Source organism: Ovis canadensis, chromosome X, assembly GCF_042477335.2.
Source record: "Ovis canadensis isolate MfBH-ARS-UI-01 breed Bighorn chromosome X, ARS-UI_OviCan_v2, whole genome shotgun sequence".
Taxonomy (NCBI): domain Eukaryota; kingdom Metazoa; phylum Chordata; class Mammalia; order Artiodactyla; family Bovidae; genus Ovis; species Ovis canadensis.
In genome coordinates this window covers 32813160-32832512 of record NC_091727.1, presented here as the reverse complement: position 1 = coordinate 32832512, position 19353 = coordinate 32813160, and the positions used below count along the sequence as shown (strand labels likewise).

General features: G+C 38.4%; 2 protein-coding genes across 8 annotated transcripts in view; one reads left to right on the top strand and one right to left on the bottom strand.

The window, feature by feature from the left end:
• Positions 1-19353, top strand: part of DMD (dystrophin) — a 2687035-nt gene that overhangs the window by 1493186 nt on the left and 1174496 nt on the right. The gene's annotated exons all lie outside the window — the stretch shown is intronic.
• LOC138930966 (probable splicing factor, arginine/serine-rich 4) lies at positions 15305-18295 on the bottom strand. Its single transcript, XM_070291498.1, has one exon. The coding sequence runs from the start codon at positions 17341-17343 to the stop codon at positions 16678-16680; it is 666 nt and encodes a 221-aa protein (XP_070147599.1). The 5' UTR covers positions 17344-18295; the 3' UTR covers positions 15305-16677.

Below are 19353 nucleotides of genomic sequence, written 5' to 3'. Positions count from 1 at the left end.
AAGTCAAGCTTCACTAAAGTTGATGGACATTTAAACAATTGAAACATCAATCGTACATTCAGTAGAGGGATATTTAAGCAACTAAAATAACACCTAAGAGGTGTAATAGAGATATGTACAATAACAGGTGTTGGGGGAGACACGAGAAAAGGATTGACTAATTGACTAGAATATTTGGAAGTGCTTCACAGGAAAGAAGATGAGGGAAGCCTCAGTTCAGTTCAGTTGCTCAGTTGTGTCCGACTCTTCGTGACCCCATGGACCACAGCACACCAGGCCTCCCTGTCCATCACCAACTCCTGGAGTCTATTCAAACTCATCTCCATTGAGTCGGTGATGCCATCCAACCATCTCATCCTCTGCCGTCCCCTTCTCCTCCTGCCTTCAATCTTTCCTAGCAACAGGGTCTTTTCAAATGATTCAGTTCTTTGCATCAGGTGGCCAAAGTACTGGAGTTTCAGCTTCAACATCAGTCCTTCCAGGGAACACTCAGGACTGACCTCCTTTAGGATAGACTGGTTGGATCTCCTTTCAGTCCAAAGGACTCTCAGGAATCTTCTCCAACACCACAGTTTAAAAGCATCAGTTCTTCGGTGCTCGGCTTTCTTTATAGTCCAACTCTCACATCCATACATGACTACTGGAAAAACCATAGCCTTGATGAGATGAACCTTTGTTGGCAAAGTAATGTCTGTTTTTGAATATGCTATCTAGGTTGGTCATAACTTTCCTTCCAAGGAGTAAGTGTAAGTAAGGGGGGAAGCCTACATCCAGAAAAAGGGGAAAACATTTAAAAAGTGAAGGTGTTAAGAGAAATTGTGGTTTAATTGGGACACAATAAGGATCTCTATTTCGTGAAGCAAAATAGAAATTTTCAGGGTTCATCACACAGAGGAAAGTATTATTTCACTGATTTTTTGTTATAATTATGTGTGTGTTATTTCTGATTGTCAAAATAATAATTATGATAATATGATGAGTATAAGGGAAAAATATTAGTTTTTAAAAAATTAAGAAGCCATTTTAGAAATGGATAAGTAGGGAAGATGGAATAAAACCACATTTACAAAAACAAGTCCAGAAAGATACAACACAATACTTATTTAATTAATATTTATAGTAATATTTATTTATCTAATTGCAATAGTGTTTAAAGTTGCTTTTAGTTCCTTTATATTTAAAGATTATAAGAAATATTATTTGATGTGATTCTCAATAAAAAATAGGAAGTAGTAACATTATATACTTTTAACTTTTATGACTTAGAACAATTAAATAATTTTATTCCAAATCACAAGCAAATAACTGAAGGCCTTGGAATCTGAATATTATGTGGCTTACTGACCATCAGCCAGAAGTTTGAAATGTTAAGAACAAATTAAATCACAGCTCTGTCTAATAAGTATTGTGGAAACTAATAAAGAGAATAATATCCACCACTCAGTATAGGGCCAGGCCCTCCTAAGAGGCCTTAAGGATATTAAGTAATAAAAATGAAACTTCTTTCATCCATAAAAATGGTATTTAGTGATCAGTATAACCCTAATTAAACCCATCTTATATCATTATCAATATGGGTGACGCATAACCTCTTTATTGCTATGGGTTATCATTTGACCCATAGTTCATCAAAATCAGAACATTAGAAGTTATTTTTATTATTAGAGATGATGTTAGACTTGTTAATGATGACAATAACATTGGTTATAACATAATGCACTTTCCAATTTATGAAGCACTTTCAATTACATTGTCATATTAATCTCCTACTGAGATATAGATTTGGGAGATCCTTTATGAGCTACCAGGTAGCTCAGCTGGTAAAGAATCTGCCTGCAATGCAGGAGACCCAGGTTTGATTCCTGGGTTGGAAAGATCCCCTGGAAAAGGAAAAGGCTACCCACTCCAGTATTCTGGCCTGGAAAAATCCATGGACTGTATAGTCCATGAGGTCACAAAGAGTCAGACACGACTGAGTGACTTTCACTTTCATTTTTCTTTATAAGATGTCTATTATTGAGAGAACGGTAGATACAAGAGCACCCATGATTTGAAATAAAAGCAGGATTTTGGTAGGAGGCCAGAATTTGGTAAGCAGCCAAGAAGACAAATCTGTGTGTAGCGACAGCTGATGTTCTCTAAGAAAAACCTTATCAAAGGACTTTCAAGAATCTTCTCCAATATCACAGTTGAAAAATATCAATTCTTTGACACTCAGCCTTCTTTCTGATCCAACTCTCACAGCCATACATGACTACAGGAAAAACTATAGCTTTGACTAGACGGACCTTTGTTAGCAAAATGATGTCTCTCTTTTTTTAATACACTGTCTAGGTTTGTCATGGTTTTTCTTCCAAGGAGCAAGCAGCTTTTAATTTTGTGGCTGTAGTCACCATCTGCAGTGATTTTGGAGCCCAAGAAAAGAAAATCTGTCACTGTTTCCATTGTTTCCCATCTATTTGCCATAAAGTGATGGGACCGGATGCCATGGTCTTTGTTTTATGAATGTTGAATTTTAAGCCAGCTTTTTCACTCTCCTCTTTCACCCTCTTCAAGAGGTTCTTTAGTTCCTATTTGTTTTCTGTTAGGAGAATGGAAATGACTTTAAGTGGCAATAGCTTGGGGAACTCAGGTTCCCAGGTGGACGGTGTTTGCTCAGACTGGACAGGCAAATTTGGAACTCTTTGTGAAGGACATTGAAAGATCCATGCCCAAGTCTGTGTTTTAGCATATAAATAACAGTTACTGAATGTATTTTAGTAGAGTGTCTGGACAAAAGTGGAAGTTTTGAAGACAAGCTTTGTTCGGGACACTTATGGTTTCTTTTGTACTTCCTAGATTTTTACACTATAATTTTGGTGAGAACTTTGTAAGGCAAGCTGTAGCTTCAGTTCAGTTACAGTCATGTCCAACTCTTTGCAACCCCATGGACTGCAACATGCCAGGCTCCTCTGTCCATCACCAACTCCTGCAGCTAGCTCAAACTCATGTCCGTCGAGTTGGTGATGCCATCCAACCATCTCATCCTCTGCTGTTCCCTTCTCTTCCTGCCCTCAGTCTTTCCCAGCATCAGAGTCTTTTTCATTGAGTCAGACCTTCACATCAGGTAGCCAGAGTATTGGAGTTTCAGCTTCAGCATCAGTCCTTCCAATGAATATCCAGGACTGATCTCCTTTAGGATGGAATGGTTGGATCTCCTTGCTAACTGAGGGACTCTCAAGAGTTTTCAACACCACAGTTCAAAAGCATCAATTCTTCAGCAATCAGCTTTCTTTATTGTCCAACTCTCATATGCATACATGACTACTGGAAAAACCAGAGCTTTGACTAGATGGACCTTTGTCGGCAAAGTAATGCCTTTGCTTTTTAATATGCTGTCTAGATTGGTCATAGCTTTTCTTCCAAGGAACAAGCATCTTTTAATTTCATGGCTGCAGTCACCATCTGCAGTGATTTTGGAGCCCCCCCCCAAAAAAAAAGTCTGTGACTGTTTCCGTTGTTTCCCCATCTACTTGCCATGAAGTGATGGGACCAGATGCCATGATCTTAGTTTTTTTAATGTTGAGTTTTAAGCCAGCTTTTTCACTCTCCTCTTTCACATTCATCAAGAGGCTATTCAGTCCCTCTTCACTTTCTGCCTTAAGGGTGGTATCATCTGTGTATCTGAGGTTATTGATATTTCTCCCAGCAATCTTGATTCCAGCTTGTGCTTCATCCAGTCCAGCGTTTCTCAGGATGTACTCTGCATATAAGTTAAATAAGCAGGGTGACAATATACAGCCTTGACATACTCCTTTTCCTATTTGGAACCAGTCTGTTTTTCCATATCCAGTTCTAACTATTGCTTCTTGACCTGCATACAGATTTCACTTTGAAGTAGTTTAGCATACTTGAAACAGTTCATCCTCAAATTGTTATTAGAGGAACATACATGACAGATTTTATGGTCCTGTTATGCTTATTTTCTTTCTAGACATTCCACATGTAAACACATTTTAAATGGTTTATTTCTACTTAAATATCCATCTGAAGGTGTTGTGTGTGTGTGTTTTTTGCTTGAAAATAAGGTGGCACATGTGATTAAGATGGACTCATTGTGGTCATAGGGAATCAAGAATCTCACATTAAAAGATCAAATTAATTTTAAAAAATAGGGCCGAAATTGGTTATTTTGTATATCATTGTCAGCTTTCCTCAAATCCTTGCTTCCAAAAGAGGCAATACTACAGAATGGGTATCAGCATGGGCTCTTTGCTGGTTAGATTCCACCAAGTAACTCTCTCAATATATAACTAAACAAATATTTGTAGAGGACTTACTATGTGCTAAATACTATTCTGAGAAACAGGGATCTGGTAGTGAAACAAACAAGTATACACTCTCGTAGAGTTCTCAAAGGAGAAATAAAGGAAGGTCTGTGTAGTAATATTCCCATCTTTAATTTCTTCTTTCAGAATAAATATTCGTCTTTGAGAAATATGGTCCCTCATTATCTATAACTGTCAACACTGCAATAATCATTTAGCACTTCTAAGTAATTTCTACCTTTTGGCTGATGGAAACTTGGAAGCCCAAACCTCTCATTGCACAGAACTGTTGATGAGTAAGAGAAGGGAATGACTTTCTCTGTATTTTGTTGGCTATCACCTGACAATCAGAAAGAGCCATAGGCAAATTGCCAAGGGGCTATGAGATAGGGTCACCCATGAAGAAGATGGAAAGAGAGGAGGGAAGAATGAAGGGTGTGAGAGATGAAGGGTCATCCCCTAAGTTAAAAAATTAAAGTATAACAGGAGTTGGAAGTTACCCTTAGCATCTTCCCTATACAATCTTTGGCTTTGCTTGCCTGATCACCACTTCATTCACTTTTTTCATTTATTTCTCAAATAACTAAATGGAATAAGAATTATTCTTTTTACTTAAATCTGAATTGTAGAAAGTTAAGGAACGTTCTAGGAAGAAATCCAGCCATCACTTCCTGGGTCAGGGTGTTTTATAGTTCGCACAGAAATAGTTTCGTTCACTAAAAGGAAACCTCAATCCTCCAATTCAAAATACATTTTAAGAAAGGAAACCCCAAACTGAGGCAGTGATGTAGTCATTAATGGTCCATTTGTACAGTAATGGAATAAGTATTTTTACCATGAGCAATATTTTTCCAAATTCCTATGTTCTACCTCACTTTAAAGTGTTGCATTTGTGTGAATGCTAAAGTTCTTGAGTATCTTGTAAGTTCTAACAGCATCACATTAATACTGAGCTAATCCAAGCTTTGTTAGTGAGAAAAGTATATTCATTGAATGAGTTCTTGGGTCTCCTCCAAATAGAGATGTGTTTTCCAAAGTTTCCTGATCATAAGAATCACAGTATTAGGCCTCTCTCTGGTGCTGCCATGTCTGATTCAATAGCCACTAATCGTATGAAATACTGAAATGCAGCTAGTCCTAAGATGAATTATGAGTGTAAAACACATGCTGAATTTTGAAGACTTAAAAGTAACATGAAAGGAAGTAAACTATCTCATTGCAGGTGAAAATGATACTATTTTGTCATAGTAAAGTAAAACAAATATATTATTAAAAGTAATTTTTTTGGTGTGGCTCTTTGAAAATTTGAATTTTCATTTGTGGTTTGCCTTATGTTAGGGCTTCCCTGATGGCTCAGATGGTAAAGAATCCAACCTGCAATGCCAGAGACCTGGGTTCGATCCTGGGGTTGGAAAGATCCCCTGGAGGAGGGCATGGCAACTCACTCCAGTATTCTTACCTGGAGAATCCCAAGGACAGAGGAGCCTGGCGGGCTGCAATCCATGGGATTGCAAAGAGTCGGACATGACTGAGGGACACAGCACAGTCAATGCAGAGTCTGATTTACTTAGTTTAGAATGAAGTCCTATTTATTAAGGCCAAAGGTTTTTTTTTTTTCTTTCCCTTAATAATCAGGAAACATTGGGACATTTTGAAGGGGAATAAATAATTGATGTTCATTATACAAACTAATTGGAGAGAGCAATGGCACCCCACTCCAGTACTCTTGCCTGGAAAATCCCATGGATGGAGGAGCCTGGTAGGCCACAGTCCATGGGATCACAAAGAGTTGGACATGACTGAGCAACTTCACTTTCACTTTTCACTTTCTTGCATTGGAGAAGGAAATGGCAACCCACTCCAGTGTTCTTGCCTGGAGAATCCCAGGGACGGGGGAGCCTGGTGGGCTGCTGTCTATGGAGTCGCACAGAGTCGGACACGACTGAAGCGACTTAGCAGCAGCAGCAGCAGCAGCAGCAGCATGCAGACTATTGGGAAAAGAAAACTGATGAAGTGGGGATGGAACAAAGAAATGACTAGGGACTACCCTCCTTTCCCAGCATCACCTTCTTCCCAGCCTTTTTCTTTCCTTTCTTTCACCCCAAGTTTCACACTGCAGAATTCACTATCAGTATTCTGACATAGGAACATAGAAGTGTAAACAGTCTTAAGTCTCCTGTAGGATTTTATACTTAAAAAGAAAGGAGAAGCAATTCAAGATCAAGGGTTACTGTATAATTTGTGGAATAGGTGGAAGGGGTATGTTTTTGAGATAGGAACTGCAGATACCTCTGATGTGCCACTTTTGGGCACCCTCCCTCTTACTGAAAGTTCACACAGGAATAAAATTTGGGGAAGCAGCATTATTTAGTACCTTGCAACTGAGCCCTTGGCCTTCATAGTCCTCACTTCTGCTAGTGGCTCAACACCCTAGAGGGCGCAGTTAAAACAGACTCGTTCCAGAGTTGGCCACAGGGAGTATTTGCAACTGTCAGAGCTTTAGTGAATGTGGAGTGTCTCTTACAAGAGAAGCTGAAATTTCTGGTCCAATTCCTATCTGAACTACTAATTTTTAATCTGTCTTCACAGTGCCTGAGGAGAAAGGTTATCAAAGAGAATAATGTCCAAATTATAGTATGTATCTTGGCCATGGAAGTTATTAAATTTTAGCCAGTATTTGTTATTCTTTCATTTATAGTATGAGAAAGGAGTGTAATGAATCTGACTCTCTGTCCTGGTGTACCTCTCTCATCACATTCACAATAAGCACATGGCAATACTCATGCCTTTTTCATATTTCTGAACTTTATTTCTTTTTGTTTTTTTGCATCACTTTGTTTCTGATGGGTAAGAAAACAAAAACCCACTATCAGCTGCAAAGTTGTTTCATCTTCAGTTTAAACCGATTCCTTTGTATGGTATTCAAAATCTTGCATGCATATGGCATAATGAAGCTAAATAGGTTTTTATACACTATGTATTTTTTAAATAGACATTTATATTTTCAGATTATTAATATGTTGTAGGTCAATTGAGGACATTTTCAATAATAAAGTATAAAGGAAATCCATAATCCTCCACCTAGTGTCAAAGTGAAATTTTGTTAAGAAACATAATTTTCATGTAATTCATGATCAGTACATGTTGGATTTTATTTAACACATTGATGAGGGAGCCAGTAGCAAGACAAATCAGCTACAAAAGAAGATACAGGAAGTAGATGCTTCTATATCAGTGCTTAAAAAAAATTCTGGAATTAGATTGGTAAGTTTGAGTCAAAACAAGTTAATATCCTACAGCATCTAGGGTTATATTCTCTACTGAATAAAAAGGTCATTTACATGATACCAGTTTTCTACAAGTTAGAGTTTAACCTTACTGAGTAGTGGGACTTCCCTGGTGGCTCAGAAGGTAAAGCTTCTGCCTGCAATGCAGAAGACTGGGTTCAATCCCTGGGTTAGGAAGATCCCCTGGAGAAGGAAATGGCAACCCACTCCAATACTCTTGCCTGGAAAATTCCATGGACGAAGGAGTCTGGCAGGCTACAGTCCATGGGGGTCGCAAAGAGTCAGACACGACTGAGTGACTTCACTTTCACTTGACTGAGTAGTAAAATATCTGGACTCAAATTAATAGTAAGCAGTAAGGCAAACAGATTTGCATTTCTCTGAAAATATAGAAGTCCTTTTGAGGGCGTGAGGGACAGTTAGATAACACCCTGCTGTGTTACTTGAACATATACAGCTGTCCCATGGCTTAATTTTCAAGTTTTGTATAATTTTTTCTTAAACTAAAAATAGCTACTGTTAATTTTTTAAATATTTCTTCACTAAGTCTTTTCTTCCTATGGATTTTCAGTTGGAATGTGGTGTATATTTATCACCCATTTGCAATCCTATTGGTAAAGCTTAAAGATCAACAATTAATATATCCCAAATGTTCACAATTCCTTAAGTGTTAAAGAAAACATATCAGCAACACAGTCTCACATTTTCAGGACATGGTATTATGAAAAATCCTGACACTTTAAATACTGCTTTTTTAGTGTAAAAACTGTGATAATTGGGTACTTCCAGTAACCACACAAAAAAGATTATCATGATTCCAGTCACCAAAAAAAGCATATTTGTCAATAGGAACAGATATGTCTACCCCTTTAAAAGGTAAATCATGTTGATTCTTTTTTTTTTTTTTAACTACCATGATGATAAATAGAAAGCAATTGATTTGGTGCTTCTGAAATTTATGTCTGTATAATTTTTATCACTCCATATCATTACAGAATTCTTTGGGAAAAGGTACCTTTGGGTATAAGAGGAAATATTACATATTTCAGCTAAATAAATTGCAGGAAAAAGGCTGAGGATTTAAATATACAAATTACGCAGGTATCTAATCCAGGAAGCAATATGAGAGCATGAATTTAAAGGTAATACTTGTTACTTACAACTGGCTTATGATCCACATGAAAAAATACAAGGAAAAAGTTTATAAGTAAATAGAATTTTAAGTATACATCAGAAAGAACATAGAGAATTAGAAACATATGGATATATGTTCCATATATTTGGATTCAAAAGTCAGAACTCATAAATCAGTTGTGTAAAATAGGTGTTACATGGTTAAGACATAAACACCAGGAAGTTTCTTTAGCAATAGTTGAAATTAAATTTCTACTTCGGAAGAATCTCCTTAAATTTATGACATTGTGCAGCTGCAAGAAACTTGAGTCGTCTTACTATCAGTATAGTTCATCCAAAATTTATGGAGCCCCTGCTTGTGTGCCAGGTCAGTGTTAAGGAATCATCAATAGATACTGGTTATTTGCTGTGTATGGTATGTATCCCTTTAGCAGTGTGGTGAAGCCTATGAACTCCTCAGAATAATAACTGAATGTGGCATGTAAGTATATAGGATTACAAAGGGCACCAATTAATATCAATGCAAAAATAAGTTTTATCCTTATAATTTTACTACATTTATGAGTTATATGACATTGTATTACTATATAAGCTTCCTTTTTAATACATTAAACAATAAGATCCAGTAAAAGGTATAATAAGTACTGCACTTTCTTTTTTTGTTGTTGTGATAAGACATAACATGAGATTTACCCTCTTTGAGTTTGTTTTAAATGCACCATAAGGCATTGTTAACCATGAGTACAGTGTTGTACAGCAGATCTCTAGAACTCATTCCTCTTGCCTGACTGAAGCTTTATATCCTTTGAATAGTAACTCCTCATTTCTTCTTCACCCCAACTCCTGGCAACCACCAATCCATCCTCTGCTTCTATGAATTTGACTATTGTAGATACCTCAGATAAGTAGAGGAGAGGGCAATGGCACCCCACTCCAGTACTCTTGCCTGGAAAATCCCATGGATGGAGGAGCCTGGTGGGCTGCAGTCCGTGGGGCCGCTCAGAGTCGGACACGACTGAGCACATTCCCTTTCACTTTTCACCTTCATGCATTGGAGAAGGAAATGGCAACCCACTCCAGTGTTCTTGCCTGGAGAATCCCAGGGACGGGGAAGCCTGGTGGGCTGCCGTCTATGGGGTCGCACAGAGTCAGATACGACTGAAGTGACTTAGCAGCAGCAGCAGCAGCATATAAGTAGAATCATTAAGTATTTGTCTTTTTTAACCGGCTTGTTTCTCCTCACACAGTAGCCCCCACATTTATCCATGTTGCCACAAATGGCAGGAATTTTTCCTTTTCTAAGGCTAAATAATATTCCATTAATATACATAGCTTGACTATTGTGTATAGTGCTGCAGTGAGCATGGGGGAGCAGAGAGAGCTCTTTAATATCCTATTTTCAATCCTTTTGAGTGTATATCTAGAAGCAGGATTGTTAGGTCGTATGGTGCTTCTGTTTTAAATTATTTGAGGAAAGGGACAGACACCCCAATATAAACTAACACTATGTGTGTCAACTGAAAGTGATTAGGCTTCTACCCAGATGGGAGACACATTGACAAAATAAAAGGAAGGGTTCCAACTTGTTCATTAAAATTCAAAGTCTTTTGTCTTATTGATTTTTTAATCCTATCATCCTAAGAGTACATACATATGGGCATGGCTGATCTAAACTCGTCTCCTTTCCATGTGATTGGTAGATTAAACATTATTTCTTCTTGTATAAGCAATAATGAAGAGAACATAATCAGTACATGCACATTACCTGTAGAATCAATAATTATTTTGAAATGTGATATAAAGTAAATTCTGAATAATGGATTTTTTTCATATTATAGCCATTATAATACCTAATACTAATGCTTTACATGTACATACCTCTTTACAGTTTATATTTTACTGGAGTTGAATGATTTTCAAAAGTTAGAAACCTCAAAAAACTTTAGGACTGACACCTGGACCTAGGTTTTCTTTCTGCAGAGCCAAGGCTGTTTTTACATAGCTCACCAAAAAGGGAGAACCACTGTGGAGTGAAATTTCTTTGATATCTGGAACAATACTGTCAAAGCTTAAAGGTATTATCCAAGTTGTCATAAGGCTATTATTTCTCTACATTATAGAACTGAAAGACAGCTTTAGTGGCTCAGTGCCATGTTTAACCATACTTTACATTGTTTAGGACTGGAAATGTGCCTGAAATATACATTGTTTTATTTTCCCCCAAAATGGCTTCTGTAATATTTGAAATCTGACAAGCAACCCAATGATTTCCAGTGTAACTGTGAAGTTGTTAAAGGCCCAGACAAAGAGTCAAAACAAACACCTCAACCAACATATAGCAGAGAAAGCAGACTTGAGTGAAGAAATGGAGGGTGGTGGGGCAGAGAAAAACAACTTCATTGACAACCTTAGAGATCTTTGGCCTCTCGAGCAGTCTTTTTGATGCTCCCCAATCCATTTCCAGCAAGTCAGATATTTGGAACGGGGCCCACAAAAGACAAACTGTGGGTTTATGTTTCCCACAACTACACAGATAGAAAGAGGGGACAATGGACCACATCTTTGCTTCTTAGGACAATAGTTGCTCCTGACATCCATGATCCACTTTCCTACCTTTTGTTCTATCTCACGGGCTGTTCCTTCTAAGTTTTTACAGCTAGTTCCCCCTGTTCTTCTTAACTGTTAAGACGGTTGTCTTCAAAATTTTGATCATGCTTTCCCATCAGAACAAAAATGGAAGCATATTTCTTCTCACAAATGAACATTTGTTTTTATATTTTACTATGTTTAAATACACATAGGCAGGTATATAAATCAAGAAAGATAAATACTAATACGCATGAAAGGATTAGCATTTTTCTTTCACACTCCAGTTAATTGTGCTGAATCCCTCAGGCATGCCAGTGGCACAATGTGAGACCACATCTTAATCCTTAGGTTTCCCAGGGTTATATGCTCTCCTCCTAGGTGACATCATCAATTTGGGTGGACTTGAATATCATCTTTAGTTTGGTAAATATTCAATTTGTGTCTCCATTACAGACTTCTCTGAACTAGAATCCTGTGCATTTATCTGTATATGATACAATTCCTTGGCCTTCATACATGCATCTTTGACTCTTCCCTTAAAATATCTCCTCTGCCCCAGCCCTCATATACCCTAAATCAGCATCTTATTTCTACCTACTAGGTTAGTGAGAAATCAGCATTAACATGATCCTTTAATTTTCTTCCTTTTCTACATCTACTCCACATGCAAGTGATGCACTATGATGTCCATCTTCACAATTTATCTTGAATTTACCTTCCTTTCCTCTGCTTCACCCCCACATGAAGCTAGATTATCTCTGCCTTCTTGCCATCTTGGGCCATAATCTCTCATTTACCGTTCCTCAAGAGAACAAAAGTGATCTTCTCAAACAGTCAGACAGATAAGGACATTTTCATTCTTGACTCCCTTAATGGACTTTTCTTACAATTAAAATGAACTCCAAACTCCTTATCGTGGCTTACACTGCACTGAATTACTGAATATACTATATTTCTATCTTTTTCATGCTCTTCTCAAGTCACATTTCTCAGTTCATATATTCTAGTTTATGCCACTGTATCTTTACTTTCTGAAACACCTTAGTGTCTTTGCACATGCTTTTTCCCCACTTTCTTTCTTCCAATTCTACACCCGTGGCAGATTCATGTCAATGTATGGCAAAACCAATACAGTATTATAAAGCAAAATAAAGTAAAAATTAAAAATTAAAAAAAAAGAAAACAAAGATAATGAAGAAAATAACTCTTCCCTTTATCTTGCTAGGCATTTGTTTCTATTTAGATATCATATGATGTGAAATGAATCACCAGTCCAAGCTCGATGCATGATACAGGATGCTCGGGGCTGGTGCACTGGGATGACCCAGAGGGATGGGATGGGGAGGGAGGTGGGAGGGGTGTTCAGGATGGGGAACATGTGTACACCCATGGTGGATTCATGTTGATGTATGGCAAAACCAATACAATATTGTAAAGTAATAGCCTCCAATTAAGTAACTTTATATTAAAAAATAGATATCATATGAAATGCTACCACCTCCCACTCCTATCTTCATTACCTCACAGAAAGTTGATGTTCATGTTAAACCAGTAATAGAATTCGACTCTGCAATGAAAAAAAAAAAAAAAGGAACAGGTTACTGATGGAAGCGACAATATGATGATTATGAAAAACACTATGCTGAGCAAAAGGGCACAGACACAATAAATCATTTCTGTGAAGTTAAAGAATAGCAAAACTATTTTTCAGTAATTTAAGGAAGAAGATAGTTGCCTTTACAAGAAGGTTGGAGTTGACTGGACAGAAGGATAGGGAACTTTCTGAGGTAATAGAAAGTTTCCACATTATGTTTGAATTGTAAGTTACATGGATGTATTCAGTTCTCAAAACTGAATCATTGAATCAATTAGATTTGTACATTTTATTGTATGTAAATCATGTCTTAGTTGGAAAAAATAGCAATATATTTATTCCCAAAATTGTATCAGCAGTTTATGTTCCTTGAGAGATTTGATTTGATTTTTTGGGGCTCCAAAATCACTGCAGATGGTGGTTGCAGCCATGAAATTAAAAGACGCTTACTCCTTGGAGGAAAAGTTATGACCAACCTAGATAGCATATTCAAAAGCAGAGACATTACCTTGCCAACAAAGGTCCATCTAGACAAGGCTATGGTCTTTCCAATGGTCATGTATGGATGTGAGAGTTGGACTGTGAAAAAAGCTGAGCACTGAAGAATTGATGCTTTTGAACTGTGGTGTTGGAGAAGACTCTTGAGAGTCCCTTGGGCTGCAAGGAGATCCAACCAGTCCATTCTAAAGGAGATCAATCCTGGGTGTTCACTGGAAGGACTGATGCTGAAGCTGAAACTCCAATACTGTGGCCACCTCATGTGAAGAGCTGACTCACTGGAAAAGACTTTGATGCTGGGAGGGATTGGGGGCAGGAGGAGAAGCGGACGACAGAGGATGAGATGGCTGGATGGCCTCACCGACTCGATGGACGTGAGTTTGAGTGAACTCTGGGAGTTGGTGATGGACAGGGAGGCCTGGCGTGCTGCGATTCATGGGGTGGCAAAGAGTCGGACACGACTGAGCGACTGAACTGAACTGAACTGAACTGTGTGTACATGCATGTATATGTTTTCTATATTTATAAAGTTTTAACAGATGTTTGGTTCAGTTAATAATCATTGACTTATGGCATGCTGCAATTCATGGGGTCGCAAAGAGTTGGACATGACTGAGCGACTGAACTGAACTGACTAAGTGTGATTTCTGGATACTAGTGTAAGTGAAACTCACTTGGTCATGTTTGACTCTTTGCCACCCCATGGACCATAGCCTGCTGGCTCCTCTGTTCATGGAATTCTTCAGACAAGAATACTGGATTTGTTAGTCCTTCCCTTCTCCAGGGTATCTTTTCAACCCAGGGTCTGAACAAGGTTTCCCGCATTGCAGGTGGATTCTTTACCACCTGAGCTACCCTTTTGACCACCTCCTCCAATTCCCCTTCTCCCACTCCCCACCCCTCCTTCTCCTACCTCTGGTAACCACTAGTCAGATCTCTTTTTCAATGAGCTTGTTTTATTGTTTTGGTTTTTTGTTTTTAGATTCCACACATAAGTGAAATAATAAAGTGTTTGACTTTCTCTGTCTTATTTCCAATTCTCACTGCCCAATTCTCTTTATCTGAGAAACTGACTAAATCAGTTGTAGACAATAACTACTGTGTTATAGGACTTCAAAGTTTGAAGTAAAGTGCATTCATACTGCACAGAACTTTCAAAATTTCAGTGAAATAGGTCTCTGTGACTAGTATCCAGCTGAGCTACTCACTGAAAAAATGTTTCTCAAAGTAGTCTTTTCTTTAGAGTCTTGTTTTTAATATTTGTTCCCAAATATCACAATTGATGTTCCCAAACCTCATTTCAATTCAGTGTATTGAAAGGCAATATACTGAGGCAATTCAATATACAGGAAGGAGGACTGAGTTGAGAATTTAGAGACCTCGGTTGAAGTCTAATCATTAATCCATTATTTACCCTAATACTTACTCTTTCTAGACTCCAGTTTCTTAAATTCTAATATGTGAAAATTGAATCTATTTTTCATGATTTGGTTCAGTCAGTTTCTCAGACAAACAGTATTGGGCAGTGAGACTTGAAAATAAAACAGTGAAAGACAAATATTTTATTATCGCACTTCATGTGTAATCTAAGAAAAAAAAAGTCAAAACTGAAAAACCAAACTCATTGAAAAAGACATCAGACTACCCAGAGGTAGGGGAAGGAGGGAGAGGGAGTGGGGGGTGGGGAACTGGAGTTAAGTGGATGTTAGCTGGCCCTATTGTGGTAATCATTTCTTGAGATATATAAGTCAAACCATCATTCAGCATGCCTTAAGCTTATACAGGGATGTATGTCAATTATTTTTCAATAAAACTGGAACATAAAAAAAATAATATCTGAAACAGAGTGTCAAATTGGCAACCATGAATTAAAGAGGAAAGGTTGAGTGGGGCTACAGTTAGGACCAGTAATGCTGAGATAAATTCCAAAGTCAAGCTAGGATTAACTGTCTCCCAAAATATTCATTCAAAGCCAGTAAATTAAAATAGAGTATTGAGCCGAAGAAGGCAATTCAAAAAGATTCAGAGCAGAACCACAGTAAAGTCATACCCAGCTTGGGGATCAAAGCCATAAGGTAGTAGCAGATGTGTATGACATTGATTTTAACTTGCTAAATTATATTTATACCTTGGATCTCTGAAAGTTGATACTCAATTGTTTTGATATCTTTGTTTATAACACATGTGAGTTGTATGACCTGAATTATCTTTTTTGTTTCATACTTTTATGAATGAGAATATAATCACAACAAAAGTTTTTAAAACACCAGGAAAAATGTTTGTTCAGAAAAATATAATACATATATAAACAAAAAGATATAGCATGTTATTAGCACTTAGAAAATAACAAATTCTTAGCATCTTTCATATTTAAGTTCGTAACTGAAGATGGTCAGATGGGTGTGAAAGGAAAAAATAAAGACACAGTTACTTTTACATTCACCTGCTAGATGTGTTCACTGTAGGCACCCTTATGTATGTGAGGCCTGGGCCTGGGTGGCTGCAAGTACAGTTGTCAAGCTTTTAACAAACTGGATAACCATTTGTTTCTGCACAGCACATTATCTTTACATAGGAGCAATCGGCAGAAAACGTGAAGTAGCCAAGCATTCTGTCCTACAAAACACCACCTTAACAGTCATCCATCACTGCCCTGCTGTTGTACAACTGTGTCTACTGCACACAAATACATGAAACTAGAAATATGTTTGATAAATAATTCTTTAAAAAATTATCTTCACCCTAAATTTCTCTGTATCGATGCAGATCCAGATTACCATTTAAATCCAAAGGTAAATAACACATGCACATACACTTATAGTAACTTCAAGTAGGTCTTTATTTTTAAGAGAATGATGGCAATGAAGAGTCAATCACTAGACAGTCTTTGACTACTCAGAAAGAAAAGGCTACACATATTTTCTTAAGTCTAGAGGCCACAAATTAGATAACAATCTGTTTACTTTCAAAGAAAATACAGTATATAAAGATAGATGAAACTTTACCTCAGATATTCAAACCAGTAGCAAAGTTGTTCATCTCACAAACTTAAAAGATATGTGAATAAAAGAAACAACAAGAACAAAAAAAAACCATTATGAAATGAAGTTTACCGCTTGAGGCAAAATTCGAAACAAGTAAAAAGTTACACAATGTGTTAAAGAATAACCTTTTCAACAGATAGTGGCTAATTTCAAAGACTGATCACCTGAGATGTGGTTCCTCTCCTTCCGCTGTCCCCCTCATTCCCTTCCACACACCCCCCCTCCTAGTTTTCAGGTTGTTCATTAATTATTTTTCTAATATGACACCGCTCCTTCCTCTTCTGGAAACCTGGAGGGATTTTGTGATTGTCCTCAGGACCTGTACTTTCTTCCTGGTGGAAGGCTTCTGGATCTAGACCTAGACGTGGTTGCTGAGGAAGATCTGGCCTCCGAGGAGGACTTGGTACTTCCAGGAGAACTTGATCTCGAGGATGATGGAGAACTATCACAGGAGAGAGATGGACGCTTTGAACGGCTGAAGTGAGATCGGGCCTGAGATGGCGATCGGCTCCTGGTGAGGGACCTGCGGCAGCGACCAAGCTGTGGCTCTGGCGTGCTTGACTCAGGGGAGGAGTTTCCTGGCTGCGGCCTTGGTGGAAATCTAGGAGGCGACCGTGGCGTGCCATCTGCACCCGCAGCTCACGGCCATCCAGCATGACCCCGTCCAGGGCGTCCATGGCCTCCTCGGCGTGGCGCTTGTCCTGGAAGCGGATGAAAGCAAAGCCGCGGGACTCTAGAGTGAAGCGGTCCCGGGGCATGTACACATCGCCGATAGGCCCATACTTCTCGAAGATGCGCCTCAGGGTGCGGTGTGAGATGCGGTTGGTCAGGTTGTCCACCTTGAGGGAGATCAAGTCGCCCACGTTGGGAGGAGGGCGGCTGTAACTCATGACCTTTGCGAGCTAAGCGGGGAGCCCCCGCAAACTGAATTCTGAGCTAGCTGCAGTCTGCGAAGGCTGCGAGGACGACGCAGGCACTAAGTTTGCCTTGGCCTTGTTCCGCCTGAACACTCTGCCTCTTTGCGTCAGTTGACTCAGCCGGTGGCTGCTTAGACACCCCCGAATGTTGAACGTTCGGTCCGCGCGGATTGTCTCCAGAGCTCAGACTGCTGGAGGAACAGCTCTGTACCAGTTTTCCTTTTGTTAAAGTGAAAGCTCATGACCATAACATCATTTTATGACCTTTCCTGTGTATGTCTAAACACCCAGTTTTAATTATGGGCAAAAGTGTATACGTATAGATGTAATTATGTGACTAAGTACATGGCAGTGCTGATTCATGTACGCTAAAACTATTTGTTTACTGAAGACAGAAACAAAGTTTCAAAACAGATCATGAACAGAGAGGTTGATTCAGTAACACTGACAGGCAGGAGACCATGAGAGCCACCTACAGGGTATGAGCTGTAATCAGAAATTCAGTATGAGAGCTCTTATTCTGCTTGAAAAAAATAAAAAATAAAAGTCAAGTTATGATCTGTCATTCCAAATTACATAATTGAATATAACTCAGATTACTAAAATTTACTGTTTTCTTGTTAATTAACTAGATATACTTTTTGATGGAGTAAATTCATTTGATATGACTTGCATTAAAAATGCTTTTAGAATTAATAATTATATTTCATCAGATTGTTGGCAAGGCATCTTTTCTCATGAATCATGTCTATTAGGCTCTAATAAGTGAGCTTGACAGTAATGGGATAGAAAATAGTAGTTTATTAATTATTTCTCACCTTCAGTGAGCATTATGTACTCTTTCCCTCAAGGAGAGGGAAATTTTCCCCTCTATCCCTCTTGAGTTCTATTGGCTGGATTGATAAGAAAATTCGCACAAGGCAGATTAACAGGAGAAAAAGGAACACTTTAGTTCTTGTGCACAGAAGTCTCACAGAAATGGCACCTAAGAAGTAGCCAAAGCAGGCAACTGTTATACTCTTTAGGTAAACAGTAAATTTATGAGGAATTGACAGGGCAAAGAATTTAGGCTTTGGGTGGTTAATTAGAGAGGACTTAAAACAGTGTAGGCTTGGGGTAGTCAATTAAAGAAGTAACAAGGTTTGTGAACACAGGCTTTCAGACCAAACTCTCTCTCTCTGGCGGTAAGGGTATCCTTCAGCCTCTAGATGCAGGGAGAGATTCATCTCCTGCTTTCAGAGAGAGAAAGAGAAAGGTCTTAAGTGTCCCTTTTGTTGGCCGTTTCTTAAATAAATGTGATTTAAAATAATCAATATGCTATTGAGGCATATGGGGCCCTGAGCCCCAACAAAAGTCACTGCATCTTCTGCATGTTATTAATTCTTATGTATGTGTTCAGGTTTTCCACTACTGCATAGCAACCTACATCAAAGTTTAGTGGCTAAAATTTTTATCCTTATTTTATTTCATAATTCTAAGACACTGAAATCCAGGCAGTAGACTGTAGGACTCGTTTCTTCACTGTATCCACTGAATTAGCTAGGGTGACTGGGATGGCTCTCTTGGAACTACTGGGTGTTAGCTGATTCCCATCCCCCCAACCCCAGGCCCTTTATCGGAGCCTCTCTGTGTAGTCTGGCAGATTTCTGCTCTAGTTAGATTTCTTAGGTAATGGTCAGGTTTATAAGAGACCATAGCAGAAGCATCAGTCCTCTTAAAGCCTAGGACCAGGCCCATATATAGTATCAGTTCTGCATCTCTTCTATGAGATTCCATTGTCAAAGCAACCATGGGCCAGACTAGGTTCAAAGGAAGGAAAAAAGGATCTCTCACTGAAAAAGTGTGAGGATTTGTGGCAATTTTTAATCTACCATAGTCAATTCCCTGGACAGATAATATCAACATTCTCACATTAAAACGTACATCCACCCCCTTTCAAGACCATTAAGCTCTTATTTTCTTATGATAACATATGACCATCTT

Excerpts from the sequence above, each read along its gene's own strand:
- LOC138930966 (XM_070291498.1), bottom strand. The coding sequence starts at position 17,343 with ATGAGTTACAGCCGCCCTCCTCCCAACGTGGGCGACTTGATCTCCCTC.